The 20,277-nt window shown below is 32.6% G+C and overlaps 1 protein-coding gene across 1 annotated transcript; it reads right to left on the bottom strand.

The window, feature by feature from the left end:
* Nucleotides 1-1,125: 1,125 nt before the first annotated feature.
* LOC148603158 (sodium-dependent glucose transporter 1A-like) lies at nt 1,126-5,882 on the bottom strand. Its single transcript, XM_088553269.1, has 3 exons — nt 5,673-5,882; nt 3,630-3,915; nt 1,126-2,431 (listed from the first exon to the last, which is right to left on the bottom strand). Exons 1-3 carry the CDS (start codon nt 5,775-5,777, stop codon nt 1,317-1,319), a joined length of 1,506 nt encoding a protein of 501 aa, XP_088409395.1. The 5' UTR covers nt 5,778-5,882; the 3' UTR covers nt 1,126-1,316.
* Nucleotides 5,883-20,277: the final 14,395 nt, after the last annotated feature.

Below are 20,277 nucleotides of genomic sequence, written 5' to 3'. Positions count from 1 at the left end.
AGGCGGAGAATACATAAGTCAGAAAAAAGACAACAAAATTTTTTAACTCGGAGAGATCAATTTCAAATGTATCCGAAAATTCAATTCCAACACGTATGAACCCCGCGTGGTAAACATGCATAACCAATATATTAGGGCAGCTCATTGAAATATTTGGTTGGACATTTAGGGTCATTACATTTACATGTTCAGGTATACAACGACCTTACACAGTAAAAATTTCGATCTATTTAATGAACCTTCTTTTGTTTATTTCTGTGTCGGATTATTTATATTATAATTTTGTTTCCCCTAAGTTTAAAAAGTTAGAATCTTATAGAAAAAAAATTCTTATTTCAGCATGATTCTGTAGACATGTAGTTATAAAAAGTGAATGTAACTTGTTATATAACCAGTTTCTAGTTGTGGTGCATTAATTAAAAAAAAGATTCAAATACTATTTCTTGTTCACCTTTCGTGTACCCGGACTTGCCTTTTTAAGAGACACTTGGGGTGTCCTAAAAAGTCAAAGGACGCTTACCTTTCCGGTTAACCTGGTCCATACTCCCAGTTTTTAGTGGAGTCCAGATTTCTCATTTTCTTTTGTCCTTTTTTATGTATTGTTTTGATTATTTTATGTTCTTTGTTGTGTTTGTCTGTTTTCTATGTTTGATCTTGGTCCCTGGAAAACATCCTTTTGATTTCCGCTAATATCTTGGTTTTCTGTCAAACATTGTGACTTGTACTTAGCTGGAAATAGAGGGTTATGAGGTAAATATCCCATCCTCTTTAACAAATATCTGAGCAACGGAAGTAATGGGAATGCGCACACATTGATATAAATGGAACTTTTAATTTTATCTATTAAAAATATTTTATTGTGAAACCTTGTGAAATCTTAATGAATCCAGAATAAACCGTCTAAACCAGACAACTGTTTGAAGTTCCTTTGTTTCAATTTAAATGTAATTGGAATCTAGATAAATCGAGCACCCGTCTAAATAAAAAAAATTCAATATTCAACAATAGGCACAGTTGAGACATGTTACACTGTACTAAATAAATATAATACTTTATAGATAGTGCGTTTGATGAGTGTTTAGCGTGCGTTTAAGTATCGAGCGTACAGAAAACTTAAACGTCTCAAGGAGTGTATGATTATCACATTTTTTCCCACTACTATGGTTTCAAAAACTTTGACCCACGTCATATAAGAAGCCTCAAATAAACAATATGCTTGTTGACATCATTTTTTTATTTTATGGAAAACCAAAGAAATTTCCCCAAAAAATGCAGACCTTCAGGTTTCTTGATTTTTTAAGATAAATCCATGAACTTCAAAATATTGTCACTTCATACGCTATGTTATCTACACCCCTGTTTAAATTTCTTCTATCATTTCCTAATGGTGGCGATTTTCCGTCGAATTGTGTATGATTATTCAGTTTAGTTTGTCGATGCTTGCGGTTTGTCACTCTTGATAACAAGGCTCCTATGCAAAAGAGTAAAAAAAAGACAAGACTCCCACCTACTTGTATATAACAAAACAATAAAGGAGACTTGTCTATCAATTGTCCGATAATAAATGGAACTATTGCAGCTCCTGAACTTCCAGTTATCAAGAATAATGAGGTTATACGAGCTGTCACATGTACAAAATCCTCTTCCGTCCAGACAAATATTAACGGGTACATTACTGCATCAAACATGCCTACCATTACAGCCGCCAACCAAATACCAAATTCATTCATTGTTGTTGATGTTATTAGCATGATCGTGTATGATACCACTATCATAAAACTGTAAAACGTTAAAAATTTTGCCAAACTTACTTTAAGTGATACGAAAATTCCAAATACACTGCCGACTGAAAAGGCGGCCCAGTACAAAGAAGTGGCATATGCAGCATTATCTTTGGACCAACCGTAATGCTTAACAGCAAATATTGCTAAGTAATTTGACATTGAAGTTTCAATAGCAGTAAAAAGAAACATTATCATGCCTAACACCACTAGGGAAGGTACTTTTATTCTAAGTGGCAGTGACTCTGTTTTTTGCGTTTCATCAATGTCTTTCAGAGGGTTTTCAGTAGATTTGTGGGGAATTTTTTCAAATGTAAAATACATTAATACAAAAAGTACTGCAACGACACAAGCAATTGCTGCAGATATTGTATAAGCCTTATATACATCTGTTGTGAGTTGTCCATTACGTTGACTTGAATCTGATATTAAAATACTGTTGTTGTACGATCCATTGCCTGCTGTCATTCTAACAGATATACTGGAAGAGTTTTCTAATTCTGATTTATATTTATTGCTTTCTTCTGATCTCAAAAACGGAGCAGCAACAACAGGGGAAAGAAGGCAACCTAATGTAAACGCACTGTTTAATATTTGCATGTATGCACTACAGTTCATTCCATAAAGTTCGATGAGAAATGTCTGAATGACTACAAATATGTATAAAAACAAATAAGGTAAAAATACATTTGATTTATTTGACAAATAGATAAGTAAAAATACTGCATTTACAGCCCACCTTATGGTATTTGTTTTGTTTTTCTAGCATTTTAGACGGTGATTTGTAAAGGTTAATTAGACGTTACTAGGAATTTGGTTGATGACTGTCTCATTTGCTTTCATAGTGTTGTTTGTTTTCTTTACTTTTTTAGCTGCGGACTCACGCGTAGATTAAACCAGATATACAGAAGTAGCAGTTTTGTTTGGAAAATTAAATGCTAAATAGTATGTGTGTATTGTGTACCGTGTGCTTACGTCCATAGTATCAGCCAATCCTCAAGTTTAAATTAACTTACGTTATTATTATATTTTACAGCAAATGATTAAAATTGATAGCGTCTTCCCTTGATTAATGATAGTAACCTTGCATAAACTTCACAACAAAACGGTATGCGTGAAATTGAAATTGGTCGGAAGTTATGACGTTGCAGTGTTATTTTCTACTGTGATGTCATGACAAGCGATCAATTACACAATCACGACTTTTGTAAATTTGACGACAGAAGGACTTACGTCGGCAATTGTGGTGTAACTGGAAAATTGAACTTAACCTTCGATTAGACTTGGAATGAAATATATGTATAAAAGTCATATGAAATTATAGAAAGCTCAAAGGTCTTTGTTCATTGTCGAGTTATATATCAAATTCAATTTATCAGATAACAGTCTTTCCACAGTTGAAAAATTTAAATGTAATACTCGCTGTGAGAAAGCATAACTAATGATGTTTCATTTTGTATTGTCTGAAGAAGAAATGTTTTTGGTATGTGAATAGTTGCAACAAGTGCCCTATCAAGGTAAGGATTGTCCATCTCAATTTCTATATTGATCATCATATAACTTGTACATTCTTAAAAAGGACCCCAAAAATTTTCTTAAAAAGAATACGAAATCAAAATTCCGAAAAAGTTGTACACAAAATCTAATTCAGTTAATACAAAGGTTATAGGAATAAATCTTGATTTGTGACTAGAAATAAATTCTACTTTAACATAAATGAATCAACCCTGAAATCTAGATTGTGTATAGATGAGATAGAAACTATAATATAATATTTTGACCTTTCTAAGTGTAGTTTACATTGTTAAGTAAAATGTTAAGCATAAATTTACATATGTAATATGATACCTGCATCAGAGATCGAACATCCAATTCCGAGCAAGACAAACATGCAGACAGTAAGAATATAATCTTTACACCATGGTATGACCGCCAGGACTATTACTGACCAAAAATTACCAATAGCAATATGTATAAATTTGTCAATCATGTAGTATGTCTTTCCAACAATAACTGAGAACGCACCATAACCAACAGACATGGCAGGAAAAATTAATGATATTTCTTCGACTGAGCTGTTTGTTGTAATTTGAAGATCTAATAAAGTTGGTCCTATTTGTGCAATAGTCCAGCCCTGTAGAATTTATGTAGAATGAATATAAATGATACTGAATGTAGCCTTAAAGAAACAATCAGTGCTTTTTATTTTCGTCGCCTGAACTGTATATCGTGACGCAATATTGATTGTATTGCTTAACGCAAAGAGAAATGTTTACTGTCCTGCCTTTCCCCGTTGATACCACCAACCAGGATGTCGTGTGTTTGTAACGTCACTTTGTAAAACTTGCTAAAATGGCTTGCATTTCTTAAATATGAAAAAAACGACTATTGTCAGATTACGATTATTTTTTTTTTAATTTTAAGCAAAGTGAGGTAACTCCCTAACCCGACAGACTTGTTTTCTGTCCATTTCGAGCAATGGACAGCAGTAAACTTATTGCAGCTGTTTTAAGTACGTGGTTACTTTTAATGAATTTATTTCAAGTAATTAACTTCTTTCCAAGGTGAAAATAGTTAAGATTTCAGAAAAATATTTACTGTTCTTCCATAATCCAGAGACCGCCAACCAGAAAGTCCTGTGCGTGGGAAACGTCACTTCGAAAAACAGTTTATTAACATACTCACCAGCGAGATAATATTAAAACACATAAATATGAATATAACGAACATTTTAAGGAAATCTTTTGATAATCGGATTGAATTTATTGTCTAGTTTTTAAACTAGAAAAAATGCGTCGTAAATATGACTCCTAGAAGCAACGCGATATTTGAGCATTTTCAGAGGTTAAACTAATAACTATTCCATAATATTAAAATGGACCTTTGTCGTCTGTACATCCTTAATGTTACCAAGTACTATATATCATTAACCAAATTTCTACAATAAGTATAGAAATGCCCATCCTTTATGAACCCAAAATTTCGACGACTGGTCATTACGAATCGGAAATTCCTACAGCCGGTCATCACGAAATCACAGCCATGCATTATGAATTTCAAAACGGGGCATCAATACGGGACCATTTATATCAAAATGCACTTAAAAACATGGTTTTTACAAAAGTCCTAGTTTTTGAGATGTCGTGACAATTAGCTCATGAATTTTCTTTATTGGTGATTGCAAGTTCTCCATATGTTTAATCTTGTACTTGTCTATAAATTTACGATTTTTTTTTGGAGGGATGGGGCATTGGAATAGACAACAAAACCTTCATGATTTATTTTCATAAATATATAATTCATAGAGACATGAACTTATTTTTAATTAATGTGAAATCATATGTATTGATGACAGATTTTGACTATGTCCGGATTTAAAGTTGGTTAATAAAAGTATCAATGCGTGGCCTTTTCCATATTGGCCCTTTAACATGCCCTTGGTATTAATAATGGCCTCGGATGGCTGTTATGGCCATTATCAATACCTCGGGAATGTTACAGGACCAGTATGGAAAAGGACATAACTTAATACTATATAAATGTACATAGAAGCTACCGTTGAACCACATTGGGGTTTGTTTTGTTTTTGTCACGACAGAAACCCTGATTGAGAATTAATTTCTACAGAGTACATTTAAATCTCTCAACTTTGATTACATGCAGATATTTAATTCGTAATAACAAATCAACATGTACAACGTCTGTTATAAGAAGTGCCGATTTTGTTTTAACATTCAAAGTACTTTGTCAAAGTAATTTATCTAATGTACTGATAAATTAATTTATTTGCAAAAAAAACAACAACAAGCAAGAAACTACGATTAAGTAATAAATCATTGTCACTTCTATCTCATAATTTAGAGGTGTATTATAAATTAATAACATACTCACCAGCGAAACAAAGTTGAAGCACATAAATATGAATATAATGAAAATTCTACGGAAATCTTCCTCATCTGATAATCTTCCAAAAAGAATTTTAACTTTACCGCTCATAGTCGACAGCGTTGTGTTATCAATGAATTCGGGTTTCAATTGAATATGTATACTATGTGTATCATGTATTTGTTGACACACGAAATGGACGACGCTTTACATTAATTAGGTTTAGTCACATTTCTTTTTCTAATGCAATACAGATATGTTACTAGAAAATGACCCCTCTATGGATAAAACAGTTATTATTAAAACCTGTTTTCACTAAAATATTCATGTTGACTGAAATGACTGCACTTAGAATACCTGTATTAGGCAGATTCAGATGAAAAGTCTTCCCATTTTTGATTGTTTTATTCGTATTTTCTTCTACTGATTAATAAGAATATTTAAACATGAACTATCCGATTATTTTTGCTACATTTAATTAGTACATAAATTAAGTTCCGCTAGTTGTAATTTCATGCCAGACTGACATCAGTCTCTAAATATCTTGAATTCATGTTAACAACCAATACGAGGACTTTGTCCTCTATCGTGTTACTGACATATATGTGATTTTACCCCGTGTTACAGGCGCCATTATCATATATGGTAGATTTACGCGATTCATGCAAACTTGTATAAAAGTTGTAAGTACTCATAGCAATTTTGATTTGTTGATGTCTTGGACATTACTTTAAACACATGCTGCATGCCCAAAATAGTATACCATATATGTTATTCAGCTGTTCAAACCAGGCAGAAACTTATGATAAGTAAGTCATGCATTTCTTAATCCCAAAAATCAGACATGCTATAGTAGACCTCATAGAAACTGCATTCAAAAATTAAAGTGCAAATGAATTTTGCCCTGCCCCGAGATAAATTTACACATAAAGAATTGTTACAATTTATTACCGAAAAAACAGGAAAATTGCCCGCGCAATTTTTACACTTTAATCTGCTGTAAAATAATATTTCCGGTTTATTGCAGATTCAAGGAAATGAACAAAGGAAGAAGTTGTTTTAAGGACGTAACAAATTTATTTGAACACTTTCATCGATAATCTTGAGATATGATCAATCCCCCTGTTTGGTTTTCAGACAACATTTATTTTCTTTTTACCAGCCTGGTCATATCAAAATTTCTCTGCGTAATATCCTTTCTAAAGATCCCAAGTACCGTGAACCGCGCTCCATAAATTGGAATTATAACTTGAAAGTTCTTATGGATGCCGTGGAGGACTACGCAAGAAAATGGATAAAACGAGAACAAGAAGACATTAATTCTCTCTCAATTTGGTTAAAGACCGTGAGGTCTTCCATTTTGAAACGAATGAAAGTTTTAAGTAGGTCAATGAGTGCCAATGTTACATTAGTTTTCACAGACGCCGATGTAGCAAAATATTGTGTACTATACATGACAAATATGTTGTCGTAATAGCAGACGAAGCCTAAAGAATTGAGGAAAACCATAAATCTGTGCTATCCACTTTTGGTCTCCCAAACAAGGACGATGACTGATTTACCGTCTATGTACTGGATTCCTAAACTCCACGAGAATCCATACAAACATAGCTGGATCTGCAAAATGTACCAAAAGACCACTTTAAAATCTTTTGTCTTCTATACTCACAGCTGTCAAAGAGGGTCTGCAGCCCTACCACAACACTTGTTACTCCCGTAATGGTATTAATTCAACTTGGATCCTGAAAAATTCCAAAGATGTTTTGGAGACAAACAGTTCAAGACTACTATCAGAATATAATAGCATTAAAACCTATGATTTTTCAATACTGTATACTTATATTACACATACTCAGTTAAAATCCCGACTTAAAACCAGTATACATTGTTGTATTTCAAAAAATATGATACACCTAGATACAAATATATAGTTCTTGGTAAAGATTCCTCATACCTTGAAAAAAATAATTCCAAAATCATCTTCCAGATATACAGAAGAAAATGTTTACAAAATGCTGGAATTTTTAATCGACAACATATTTGTCCAGTGTGGTGGACGCGTTTTTCAAAAGACAAAAAAAAAAAAAAAAAACGGTCGGCATTCCAATGGGTACAAATTGTGCTTATCTTCTTGCTAACCTATTGCTTCACTCTTATGAGGCTGACTTTATAGTTGATCTGAATGTTAGAATATCGTTTAGCTAGATCCTTTAATCTTAGTTTCCGCTATATAGATGACGTATTATCTTTAAATAGGCTTCTAAAGCAGAGTTATGTTGCTATTAGATTGAAGTCATCACTACAAAAGTTTTATGGTCGTCATCATGAAGTCGTGGATCGTTATGGTGTATCCTTACGCGCAATAAAAACTGATTTGTTCAACGTGTCATAGTTTTCCTTTCCTCTTTTGTCTACCCCGGACTTTTTATGAGCAACTCGGTGGGCGTTTCTAGAAAAGCATAGGACGCTTACCGTACCGGTCACCTGGTCCATGCTCCCAGTTTTTAGTATAGTCCGAGTTGCTCATTTGCTTTTGTTAGTTTGCATGTATGATTTTGTTGTGTATGTCTGTTTTCCATATCTGTTTTTTTTTTTGTCCCTGGATTACATTCGTTTGATTACCGCTATAATATCGGTCCCCTTGATTACTCTTAGTAATATACCGTGATGGAAAGGAGAATAAGCTTCCTGTTTCGAAAAATTTGCTTTGAAGACTTCTAATGAAAACTATTAGAAGTTACTCCTTGAAACACATGTACAGCATATCGACATTTGAAATAATCATGTATATATTTAAGAATTGGAAGTGCGATTGGGACGCCGAAGTGCGATGGTCAACGCTGAAGTACGCTGGATGTGTAACGCTAATGTGCTTAAGTGCAAGTGTTGATTTTGAGCGAAGTCGCGAAAGTGCATTGGTACTCCATTCAACGTCGTCACGAAACTTTCTTTACGTTCATAAGCGCGTAATAATTTTACACAGAAAACTTAAGAAGAAATGTCACGAAAGTAGAATTTTCGGAAAAATGCTGATATGATTCTATATATAGTTCATGAGGAACTGCGTGGCACTTTAAAATAATGGCGTTTGAATAAGGTAAAATTCTAAGTATAGTTCAATACAATCTTTTTGTTTAATTAACATGTTGACCTATTGAAGCCTTAGTGGTTTGGGCGAGAGTTGCTTGTATTTCATCACTTTTTTATCAAAACAATATTTTTTTAGCTAAAACAATGTTGCACTCAATCTTGTGCAAATCTGGGACCCCTTACAAAGCGGAAAACATTTTGCATTTTATTAATTTTATATTTTTACCATTTAAAAAAGTAAGTTATACGTTCACAACCAAACATGAAGTGGGGTGTATTATATTATAGAATTAAATAAAAAAATAAGTTCAGGGGAGGCAAAATGGCACTTCTTCTCTTCATACTACGTTATTCAGTTTAATCTTGGTCGTTTGTAGCATCAATCATTCTTTGTTTACCTTAGCAGCTGTGTTTAGGACAAAACACACGGACAACAAAGCGCCATCTCATACTACATTTCATTCGTATTTACAAATTCTTTAAGTACATTTATAGTACATGTAGTTTATACACTGATACATAAGAGCTATCGACAGCCGTTCTATAGCTAAGCTAGCAAAGAAATATTTACATGTTAAAGAGTACTCGAATTTCTAAAAGTGACATTTTATTCAAATTGCCGTGGAGTGTAGGAAGAAATTGAATAAGAATTATAAGTTTCATAATTTTCATGTCAAAGAGTACTCGTCCATGTAAAAGTGTCTGACAGTTTTACTCAAATTCAACTGAGCGTAGAAAAAAAAGAAAGTAAAATTATAAGTTTTGCTTTTATATTGTTCTCAGTAATTGGAAGTACAATTTATGAACGAAGTAAAAGCAAACTTTATGACTGCATGTAGACTAATATAATATCTGAAGAATTTCAAGATAATCGTATATTTACGGTATCAACGAAAAAAATCTACGAGAGAATCCACAACCATGTCTAACGATCGCAGTTTAGCGTGATCATAAACACACCTTGGCGTAATACCATTGCACTTCCGTGCGACCATCATAACTCAGCGTCCCATCGCGGTTCCGAGATTTAATTTATTACTGGTGCTTTTTTTGTATTTTAAATTCGTTTACGTGTGTCTGGTCCAACTGTCCCTGTTCTGACAATAAAAAAATGTTTAAACTTTTATTATATATTGGCGCACTTATTAACTCCTTATTTTCCTGGGCTCTTTGTGACAAATAAAACTGAATGTTAAAGGTAAATCATTAGATTTATTAACCAAAACATGTGCTTTCTTATATTCAAATTGAATTCCACATTTATGAATAATCATGAATAATAACAATACAAAAAGTATGTTTAAATTGAATTTACATGTGTACCCTTTAATAAAACTTTAGTATGAAAAATCATGTAATGATATGATTGCCGTGTGATTACATTTATATTTAATATTACGCTTTATAAATGATATTGGTGAAAACAATATTTGTCATATTAGTAAATGCCCCTACCATATACTTCCGTATCAGTGAAATATGTTTCCATATTATTCAAAACAAACATATATTGTTACGTGTAACATAAATTTTGTTGTGTTCTTCTGCTGTTCATCGAATCTATTCAAAATTATCGGATTCACATTTGTATTTGTTTAAAAAAAAGTATATATAATCAGAAAATGAAACACTTTAACTTTGAATATATAACAAATACATCATTTTGAAGTATCAACTTAACTTCTGTATATAATGATTTCAGTGTCAAGAAATATTTGTTTTTATAATGGACATTATCGTGTTCATAGGAAAAACAGTTTTGGACCTATTCATAATTGCATGAAATCTCCAAGATAAATAAAATATACAAATAATCTCTTCGGTCAACTGGGATCAAACTTAAACAGGAATAACCCGTTACCACTGGAGTGCAAAGGCATCACATGCAGTCCTTTAATTGACTAGGAGTCGAATCAGTATCCTGATAACTCTAATTCCCATCACAAATAAACAATACTCGCAGTATCGCATTCACAAAGTTCTAGATTGTTGCATTTAGCATTTGAGTTATCTCGAATATGCTATATTTGTAGCATCTGTGGGTAATATTTCACTTTTTTAAGATCTGTGTTTATATTAAAGCAAAACTACTGAATTACAAATAACATTTAAAAAAACTTTTATGGTTTCTACAAGTATATAACCCAGAAACAGTTAACCTTTTTGTTAAATGTTGAAGCACAACAGTTTTAGTCAAAATTATCTAATTAAGACACTACTAAACAAAGGAATGATTATTACTTCAACAATAAACATCCTTGCGAACATGAGACCAAAAATAATTATGAGGAAAATTACATCATACTAATACTTTCCTCTTCACATATATGATAAGTCGTATAATAATAGCAAAAATCAGAATCACATGCCGTATCACCCTCCACAAATATTAGGCTTTGATACAACATCTGAAATGGATTTTGCCTTGATTGTGTTGTTCGTTGTAATGACTTTCTTTTATTTGACTTTTCCTCTTTTTTATTATCTGTAATTTTGACACTTTTTTTAATGGAAAAACGATATACATTTTGTACATACCTGAACCTGATACCATTATACATACGGCGGCTGGAAAAACCAATGATTTTCAGTTTAAATTTGTACACACTATCAACGTTTTAAAGGAAAATACACCATTTAAGTTAAAAAAATAATCTGTCTTATATGATAGGAACTTCATTGAGGTTTTGCACTTTAGTTGGCAACCACGGCACTGATTATTGTCAAACAGGACTAAAAAGTAAAATACATGTAATTTCAAGCAAATAATGTTTTGTTTATGAATCATCTCTTTTCAAGTAAGATGGAAAATAGTTAAATGTGAATCATTCAACAACATTAAGTAGAAGTATAATTATGAATTCAGTTGCTTCCAATTATATTACCCGACCTTGTATACTTCTCTACAGTAATAAGAGTAATATTTGATCATTACATTATGAACCTGAATAAAAAAAACTTTTGAGTGGATGAAAGTTTTTCTTCAAATAGCAATATCAAAATTTTCTCCTTAACGTATTTGGTTATACTGTACCTGTATGGGATGAACTTCCCATTTTATAGGGAATGGGGGATGATGGACGTTACATCTCTCTATACCAACATTCCTCACTCTGATGGTATTGAGGCTTGCAGAGAAGTATGGTATCTCGGGAGGTCGAAGTTCCACCTACTGACTGCCTAGTCACTTTGCTCACAATGGTTTAAAAAAAGAACAATTTTACATTTAATGGCACAGCTGTGGGTACCAAAATGGCTCCGTCTTATGCCAACATTTTCATGGAAAAATTTGAAACAGAACTACTTGAATCCTCTATAGAAAAACCTCTGTCCTGGTATAGGTTTATTGACGACGTGAATATGAAGTGGACACACGACGAAGAAGAACTAAACAATTTTATCGCCCATGCCAACAATCAACATCTTTCAATTAAGTTCACTCACGAAATATCTGCTACTAACATCTCATTCCTCGATAACTCCAGCACCTTATCGGGGGAGAGCTCTCCATGGACCTATACTCAAAACCAACTGATACACATCAATATCTTATGCCTAAGAGCTGTCATCCATCTCACCTGACTAAGAGTATGCCATTTAGTCAAGCTCTTAGGCTAAAACGCATTTGTTCAAATGACGAATCCTAAAAAAACGTCTAAGTCAACGGAGGAACATTTTAAGAAGAAGGGGATATAGATACAAGACCATCAAAGAAGGGTTCCAAAAAATTCTCAACATCCCAAGAAGTAGTCTGTTACAATACAAGGCGAAGAGAAAATGTAAAAGAACCCCTTGTGTTCTAACATACCACCCCTGCCTTCAAAGCAGCCACAACACCATTTGTGAGCACTGGGCCTCTGTCGAGAGAAACTCAACATTATCCAAAGTCTTTCCCGAACCACCTATGATTGCTTTCAGACAGCCAGACAGTTTGAGTAGTCTGCTTGTGAGGGCTGAAATATCTAAGCCCAACTTGACTCCAGGCGAGAGTCGCTCCTGTGGTGACAAAAGGTGTAAATGTTGCAACCTAATGCACCACTCGTCATCATTCACCAACACAGTCACGGGGAAACGCTACAAAATAGTTTGCAACGTGCACTGCAAGATTGCTAATGTAATATATTTGCTCCACTGTCCCATCTGTGGCCTTCAATATGTTGGTGAATCTAAACAGCTTTTTCACAAGCGCTTGAACGGACACAGGAGCGACCTAACAAAAAAGCCTTTACTCCCAGTGAGTCAACACTTCAGATTACCTAACCACTGCCTCGATGATTTCAACAAAATAAAAATCGTCATCGTGGAACAAAACACAATCTGGAGCAATCTACAGAGTGTGGAGCGGGAGGGATTTTGGATAAAAGATACTACCATACATTGTGTACTAAGTTACAGCCCTAGATTAATCCTACGAGGAGGAATGACCCGGCCAGCGAAAGCTATATTTTTATATAGCCTAGCTGGCCGAGTGGTCTAGAGCGCAGGCGGTGTTGCCATAGATGTCACAGCGGTACGAGTTCGAGTCCCACGGAGGGCACGACCAAAAATTTGCATCGCAAATTTGACAGTTCTAACATCGTTTGGAATTTTTCAGACCTTTCTATGTATATATATATACAGCTTGCCAGTATGATACATTTTATATTATTATATTAAATGTAATAATGTTATCAAGGAATTCATAAATGAATGGAATAATAGAATAAATGGCAGTTGAAAGGCATGTTCTATTGTATGTCGATCGTAATGTCGTAAGCTAAAAGAGGACAAGTGATTCATAACAATAATAAACCAATGGCAGGCTTCTATGTTTCGTTTATGTCTTTAGATTGTCCATCTGTTTTAATTCTACAAGGAGTTACTGATATTTGTGGAGTATGAATCCTTTGGAGTTATGAAGTATATTCTCAGTTACATTCAAAATTAACTTCATCTAATTTCGTCGATGCTATTATCTGAATAAGAACAAAACAAGTTGTTACTTAAATAATGACTTTCATTTTTTTCTATATGAAGGAATAACCTCAAACACTTTGTGAGCACTAAATGTCTATCCGAGCAACTTCATTTCAAATGGATAGAAAAGCATAGCAATCATTTTTTATTTATTATGTTGATGTAATTTTGGTTTGATTTTCCGAGACAATCTGCAAAATACATTTTACGTAGCACTCCAGCTAAGAATCATGCAAAATATGATTCATGGGTAAAAAGCTTACATATTTTTATTTTTGATATTTTGTTTGAATTGCCATAGTAAACAGAAATTAACATTCAGTTTTTTATATAACTTGTGTTCCTAGGAGATCAACATTATATAGATTGCACTGTAGATTTCAAAATTAAGGGAGATAACTCTGTAAATGACACTCAAATACAAAAGAATCTATTGGATTTCCAATGTTGATTATCTCCTAAGAAGAGGCAGATTTGAATGAATAATTACACATTTTATAGTATAGACCAATGAAACAACTTAATTACAAAAATAAAAATTTGTAGCCTTTTTTGGGTGTATCACATTTTTCCGATTTTTCATAATTCTTACAAAGACAATTACTTAAATGCTAATTTGGAACATAAACAGTTCGCTTATTTTAATTAGTTTTTCCTTGTCTTTTGTTATACTTCTCTTGACAATATTATTCACTCACTTTTTTATTTATTTTTTGTGGTGACTTATAGATCAATGGCCGGGAGTTTCTGTCTCTTGATTTAAATATTGACTATTCTAATGGGCTACATATTTCACTATAATAAACAAATTACACACTAACTTAATTATTTTCTTCCCACATATGTATAGCCAGTCCTTATTTAGGGACATTATTTTTACAAAAAAATACATATACAATAATATGATTAAGCTGCACATCTTACCACGATGAATAGTTGTTCATCATACTGACAACATTGAAACTTAAATTATGTTGTAGTTTTAATTTAATTTATTTTGTACATCAGAAAACATTAAAACTCATTGTTGCAACACGTTTACCATTATCAATTTTCATTAAGGATGATTATACTGCATACTCAGGCACAAAGTATAATCTTTGAACAAAATGGATACGTTATAACGATCTGGGTAGAAAAGGTAGAAGGAAACCATTCATTTTATCAATTAACAAATAAAATTAGAAGAAGTTCAAACACATTTTAGTATCAAAATGACACCATTTTCATTTTTAATTGTTAAGAACTCATTACCCTTAGAAACCTAAATTTCTTTCTAAAAATACTTAAGTAGAATTTAACGGTCAAAATTATGATATTAAATTAAAAACATTGGTTCGACTGATTCTATCTTGGGGTGTTTTCTTAAATGTAAGCATTCAAATTTTGAGTCAATTTGGATATCTGCACTGTCCGAGTAATCAAAGGAAACAAGTGGAAATCAAAAGAATGTAATCTAGGGACTACGACCAGACATGGAAAACACAACAAAGAACATAAAGTAACTAAAATCATACATGCAAAGTAACAAAAGTTAATAAACTCGGACTTCACTAAAAACTGGGAGCATGGACCAGGTGCACCGGTAGGGTAGGCGTCCTCTGCTTTTCTAGAAACACCCGACAAGTTGCTTATAAAAAAAATCAAGTCCGAGGTAGGCGAAAGACGAAAGGAAAACTATGACACGTTGAACAAATCAGTCTGTAAAACGTCTGCAAAGTTACAGCAAACTTTGGCATAATGCATGAGTTGTGATATGAAAACTCTATTTGCAGGTGCTGAAGGGATGTTGCCAAAGATGAAAGGAAAGTTTAAAAATACGGAATGAATCATCGCGTTGGTCGTACAATTTGTTCAATAAAATTCCTTTATCCTTTTCGATTTCTTAGTGTATGTCAAGATATGAGGTTGATTTCACAATGTGTTTGGTATTAATATATATATTATATTAAGTTCTTTATTGTAGATGCGACGTATAACATCCCAGAAACTAAGATTGTTTAACGATAACACTTTTTCATTTGCATAGCAGAAGCTGAGATTAAAGGATCTAACCAATCGATTTTTGTTTGGTTTTGATCAGCTGTAAAGTCATAATTATAAGAGTGAAGGAATGGGTCAGAGAGTAGAGGAGCATAAATTGTTTCTATTGGAATGCCAACTGTTTGTTTGAAAACGTGTCCATCACACTGGACAAATACGATCAAATTTTCAACATTTTGTAAACATCTTCGGTATATTTGGAAGATGATTTGGAATCGTATTTAACAAAATATGAGTAATTCAACCTTTTGAAAAGACTGGAGACCTGGACACTGTCGAAATAGTTGATGGGGTTCTAATTCCGAATTGAAGCGCTTAAATTTGAATATCAAAATGTCCTGAAAAGAATTATAAGTGGATTAGCGTGATAAATAATAACATTATTCACTGTATTAATACCTCAAAACTAATACAAAGAAAAACTATTTTTGATTCTTTTTCTAAACTTAATGCTTTTTACCTATGGAAATAAATGGTATTGCAAAGCCTTGATGTGTAAATTATTTCTACCAAACAGACTCTTTATAGTCGGCGTCACATAAATAACATACTGTTAAAATTTGAATAAAAATATTTTCTACGACTTTATTGACACCTACCGTCGTTTAAATTGTCTTAAATGACTTGCTCATTCGTTTAGCCAAACGGCTTCTCCCTAAACATTGAATCGTTAAATTCCGGTCAGATTTTAATTCTAGGTGGCAATATTTACATCGGCCATGTTTACAGTGATCGGGTTGCTAGGAGATGTTGTTTACGTTTAAATGGTTTGTCCAAAAACCGAAGAACCCAGAATGCAATTCGGCGTTATTTCGGATATCTCGGATTTATTTTACGCGAACAACGTATAATACCGAGAAGTTGATCAAGCAGACGATTGTCACCGGAGTTCGACGGGAACTTACGCACTTCGTTTGTAAACAAATCGTCCCGTAAAAACCAACATGGCGGATATTAGTATGGGATTTTCCCGTAAGGATTTGTTACGCACGATTTAAGCTAATAAGCGACTTGTTTTTGAGAAGCTGTTTGGCTAAACGAATGAGCAAGTCATTTAAGACAATTTAAACGACGGTTGGTGTCAATAAAGTCGTAGAAAATATTTTTATTCAAATTTTAACAGTATGTTATTTATGTGACGCCGAGTATAGTTGTACAGTAAGATGTACTTTTGCACAAAATACAAAAGAAAACAAAATGAATTCTTTTTAAAAATGAAATGTTACGAAAATAAATGATAATGCTGCGGTTGAGACTGTCACGTGTTAAAAATAATACCATTAAGATATAAAACAATACAATCAGAATTAATTATTTAGTGATGTTTGTTTTCATGATTTTGTATAAAGTTATGTAGAATATTTGTATATATATACTTTATATCCCTTGTAGACTGTTTGACAATATTTTATCAATAAGAATGCTAATATACGGTAGGATTAACAATCAGTCTACCATGATAAGCAATATCAACTTAAAATAATATCAAATTATTGCATTCACAACAAAAACAAATAAGGATAACAATTATTTCTTACTCATCCTTTTTTTTAAGTTGTAACCTCGAATCTTAGGAAATAGCAGACGATAAATTATTTATGTCCTTGACTTATTTATAGTTACGTGATCATTCAAATCGAAATAGTTAAATTAAAATAGAAGACCCGGATAATATACTGGCTTCGTTATTTAGCTGCAAGTGACGACAATATTCAAATACCTCTGCTCAACGTCTATACGATATGAAATTCGTGCTAAAACAAAAGCGGGAAACAACGACATTGTAAATAAATTTATGATCATGGTGGGAAGGTCTGTAACCTTACGATCAACGAGTCAGAGATGCCGATCGTAAACCTTTTGAAGTTTTGACTTTAGCCTTATGGAAACATAAATTTATTCCATACGTTTAGGTGTAAGAAATTTAACACATACCAGAAATTTGTTTAGCTTTGGTAGGCTCTTTCATAACCTATGACCTGTGATATCAAGAGTTCATTGGCAAAAACAGAAGGAATGCTTCCACAGTAAAAATTAAAATTGACACTTCTGAACTAGAGTCAACTCGTCTGTCGTAATGTATCCCCAATACAAGACACAATGTAAACATTCTTCCAAAACAAATAAGATATTACCTGTGGATTGTAGACAACACATTTGTCATGAAAATTGTATTCCTGATGTGTTGCAATAACTCAAATGTGCCTTTAAAAAACAAACACGCTATTAATTATATGTTTAATTAAATGCCCTCTTAATTCCACAATACCTCATGTTTATGCTCTAGTTTTAGGTTACACATATTTAAAGACTATTTAGTTTAAATTCGTCATATTTTCCCGTCCTGTTTCTTCTACCCCGGACTTGACATTTTATGAGCACCTCAGCGGATGTTTCTAGAAAAGCAGAGGACGCTTACCCTAAATGCGCACCTGGTCCATGCTCCCAATTTTAGTGGAATCCGAGTTGCTCATTAACTTTTGTTACTTTGTATGTTTTATTTTAGTTACTGTATGTTCTTTGTTGTGTTTGTCTGTATTCCATGTCTTGTCTTTGTCCCTGGATCACATTCTTTTGAGAATTTTACCCCCACCCACCCCCTCCAAATTGTGCTTAGTACAAGCATTGGATACTAATGTTATATAATTCAACTATAGGGCACAATGTAGATGATAAAAAAGCGAAAGTAATTTTCAAGTAATTTCAAATGTACGCCCATTATGAAAATTTATAACCGATTGTATTTCTTTCCTGTCATATTTCACAAAGAACAGAAACATTATCTGGATTATTGTATAAATGAATTATCAATGCACTCTTGTCTAAGTGTGCCAAAATCTAAATTTATTTTATTGCGTTGATTTCTGTAATCAAGGTTTTAATTCAAAAGATGTGATTATACACTTTATGTTTTATCCCAAAATGTATTTAATATTGTTTGAATAATGTTTTTATAATCGTCCGACATGCCACAAAAACTTTCAACAATTAGAGAAATAAACTAAAAAAAATTGAAAGCAAACATTATATAAAACAAAACAAAACAGAAGCAAGATAACACATTAAGTCAGGCACGCATGTCGTTTTAAAATTATATTAGAACTATCTTAAAATTTGCATTATCTCTCTTTTGTCATGATTTGGGTTTTGTCTTCTTATGTCGTGCACAAATAGTCGTCTTCTTGAATTTTTGTGTTTTGTGATCGGTTTAATCAAATGTTTTTGTAAACGCTTTAATTAAATTTTAATAAAAGATGAAATACTTTTTTAAAGAATTCATCGATTTGAAAACTCCCCACAAAGTTAATGAAAATCCTTGAAATTACATTCAATTTCAATGTTAACGATACCTGAAGAAACCTGGATGAATGCCCATTTAATGTATATGTAATACAACACCTTTGATGGAGTTGTAATCAATTAATGATTAATACGCACTTTTTCCAGCCAAAACGTCACAGAATTTAAAATTCATATTGAAAATATCGATAAATTATGAAGAAAATCTATATAATTAATATGATAATCAATTGGTTATAGTGAATAACTCAGATATTATCACTCGTGCCAAGAACGTTTGAGGATTTAACTCGTGCGCGCAACAAAATCCGCTCACTCGTTAAATCTAGGCGTTCTTCGGCACTCGTAATAATATTTTGGTTATTCACTCTTTCTAATTAATTATCATATTATTCTTATGGCATAAGGAAAGTGAATCTTTTATATAAATAAGATGTAAATTACCTTGTTTTCTTTTTCGAAGAGAAATGTCAAACAAACCATTACTTAAAGAAATGAATTTTTATGAATGACAATTGAAAAGTGCAAATGACTTAGGGAATGAATGACGGTTTTTACAAAATTCTTATAAATGCAAATGTTGTTGGATTGTACATGATATTATTATACTCAAGTCGGTATATCCAATCCTTCTGGTTGGACTAATAACATACGCAATTAATAACAGGTTACAATGCAATAAGCTGGAAAAAGTGAAAATTAGTATATGACCACGAGTGTACAATGACGCCAAGATTGAGCAAATGTACGAAAACTTGGTCCGTGCACAATTTAATGTCCAAGCGTCTTCGACGAACCCGTAAATTATATAGCGGTCATTCATGCTAACTTATTTACTAATCAATCATTTATTATTTATTTTCTGAAAAAATGAAGCTATTTAAAAAAATAAAAGCGGATTTATATTCTTAATAATAATTGATGTCGAATAAATTAAATGTCACAAAAGAAAAGCGTTTTGATGTTTTGGTCTCAGATATACCAAAAGTGCAATTGCAGAATTTATTTTGAATGTAAAGTATCGAATTTTATTACACGGGTAGAAACGGTAATTCAATTTTACCTGCATTTCGCTATTACTATCCTTATAAATGTGTGTAGTGTTTTAAGATACATTCTTTTAGCAACCAAAAATATACTGTAGTCAGTTTAAATAAAAAAATAAAATAAAATACTGATCATGCTATTTCAAGTGTATTTATATATACATACTGAAGAATAT

The sequence above is a fragment of the Perna viridis genome, chromosome 11 (assembly GCF_037379345.1).
Source record: "Perna viridis isolate PV_CMFRI_1.1 ecotype Kerala chromosome 11, ASM3737934v1, whole genome shotgun sequence".
NCBI classification, from domain to species: domain Eukaryota; kingdom Metazoa; phylum Mollusca; class Bivalvia; order Mytilida; family Mytilidae; genus Perna; species Perna viridis.
This window is presented reverse-complemented; position numbering and strand designations above follow the sequence as displayed.

Bases quoted from the DNA above. Each gene is read 5' to 3' on its own strand.
- LOC148603158 (XM_088553269.1), bottom strand. From the start codon at position 5,777: ATGAGCGGTAAAGTTAAAATTCTTTTTGGAAGATTATCAGATGAGGAA. The intron at 3,916-5,672 runs GTGAGTATGTTA...TAAATTCTACAG, and splicing joins GCTTCAACTTTGTTTCGCTG to GGCTGGACTATTGCACAAAT. The intron at 2,432-3,629 runs GTATCATATTAC...ACATATTTGTAG, and splicing joins ATGTTCGATCTCTGATGCAG to TCATTCAGACATTTCTCATC.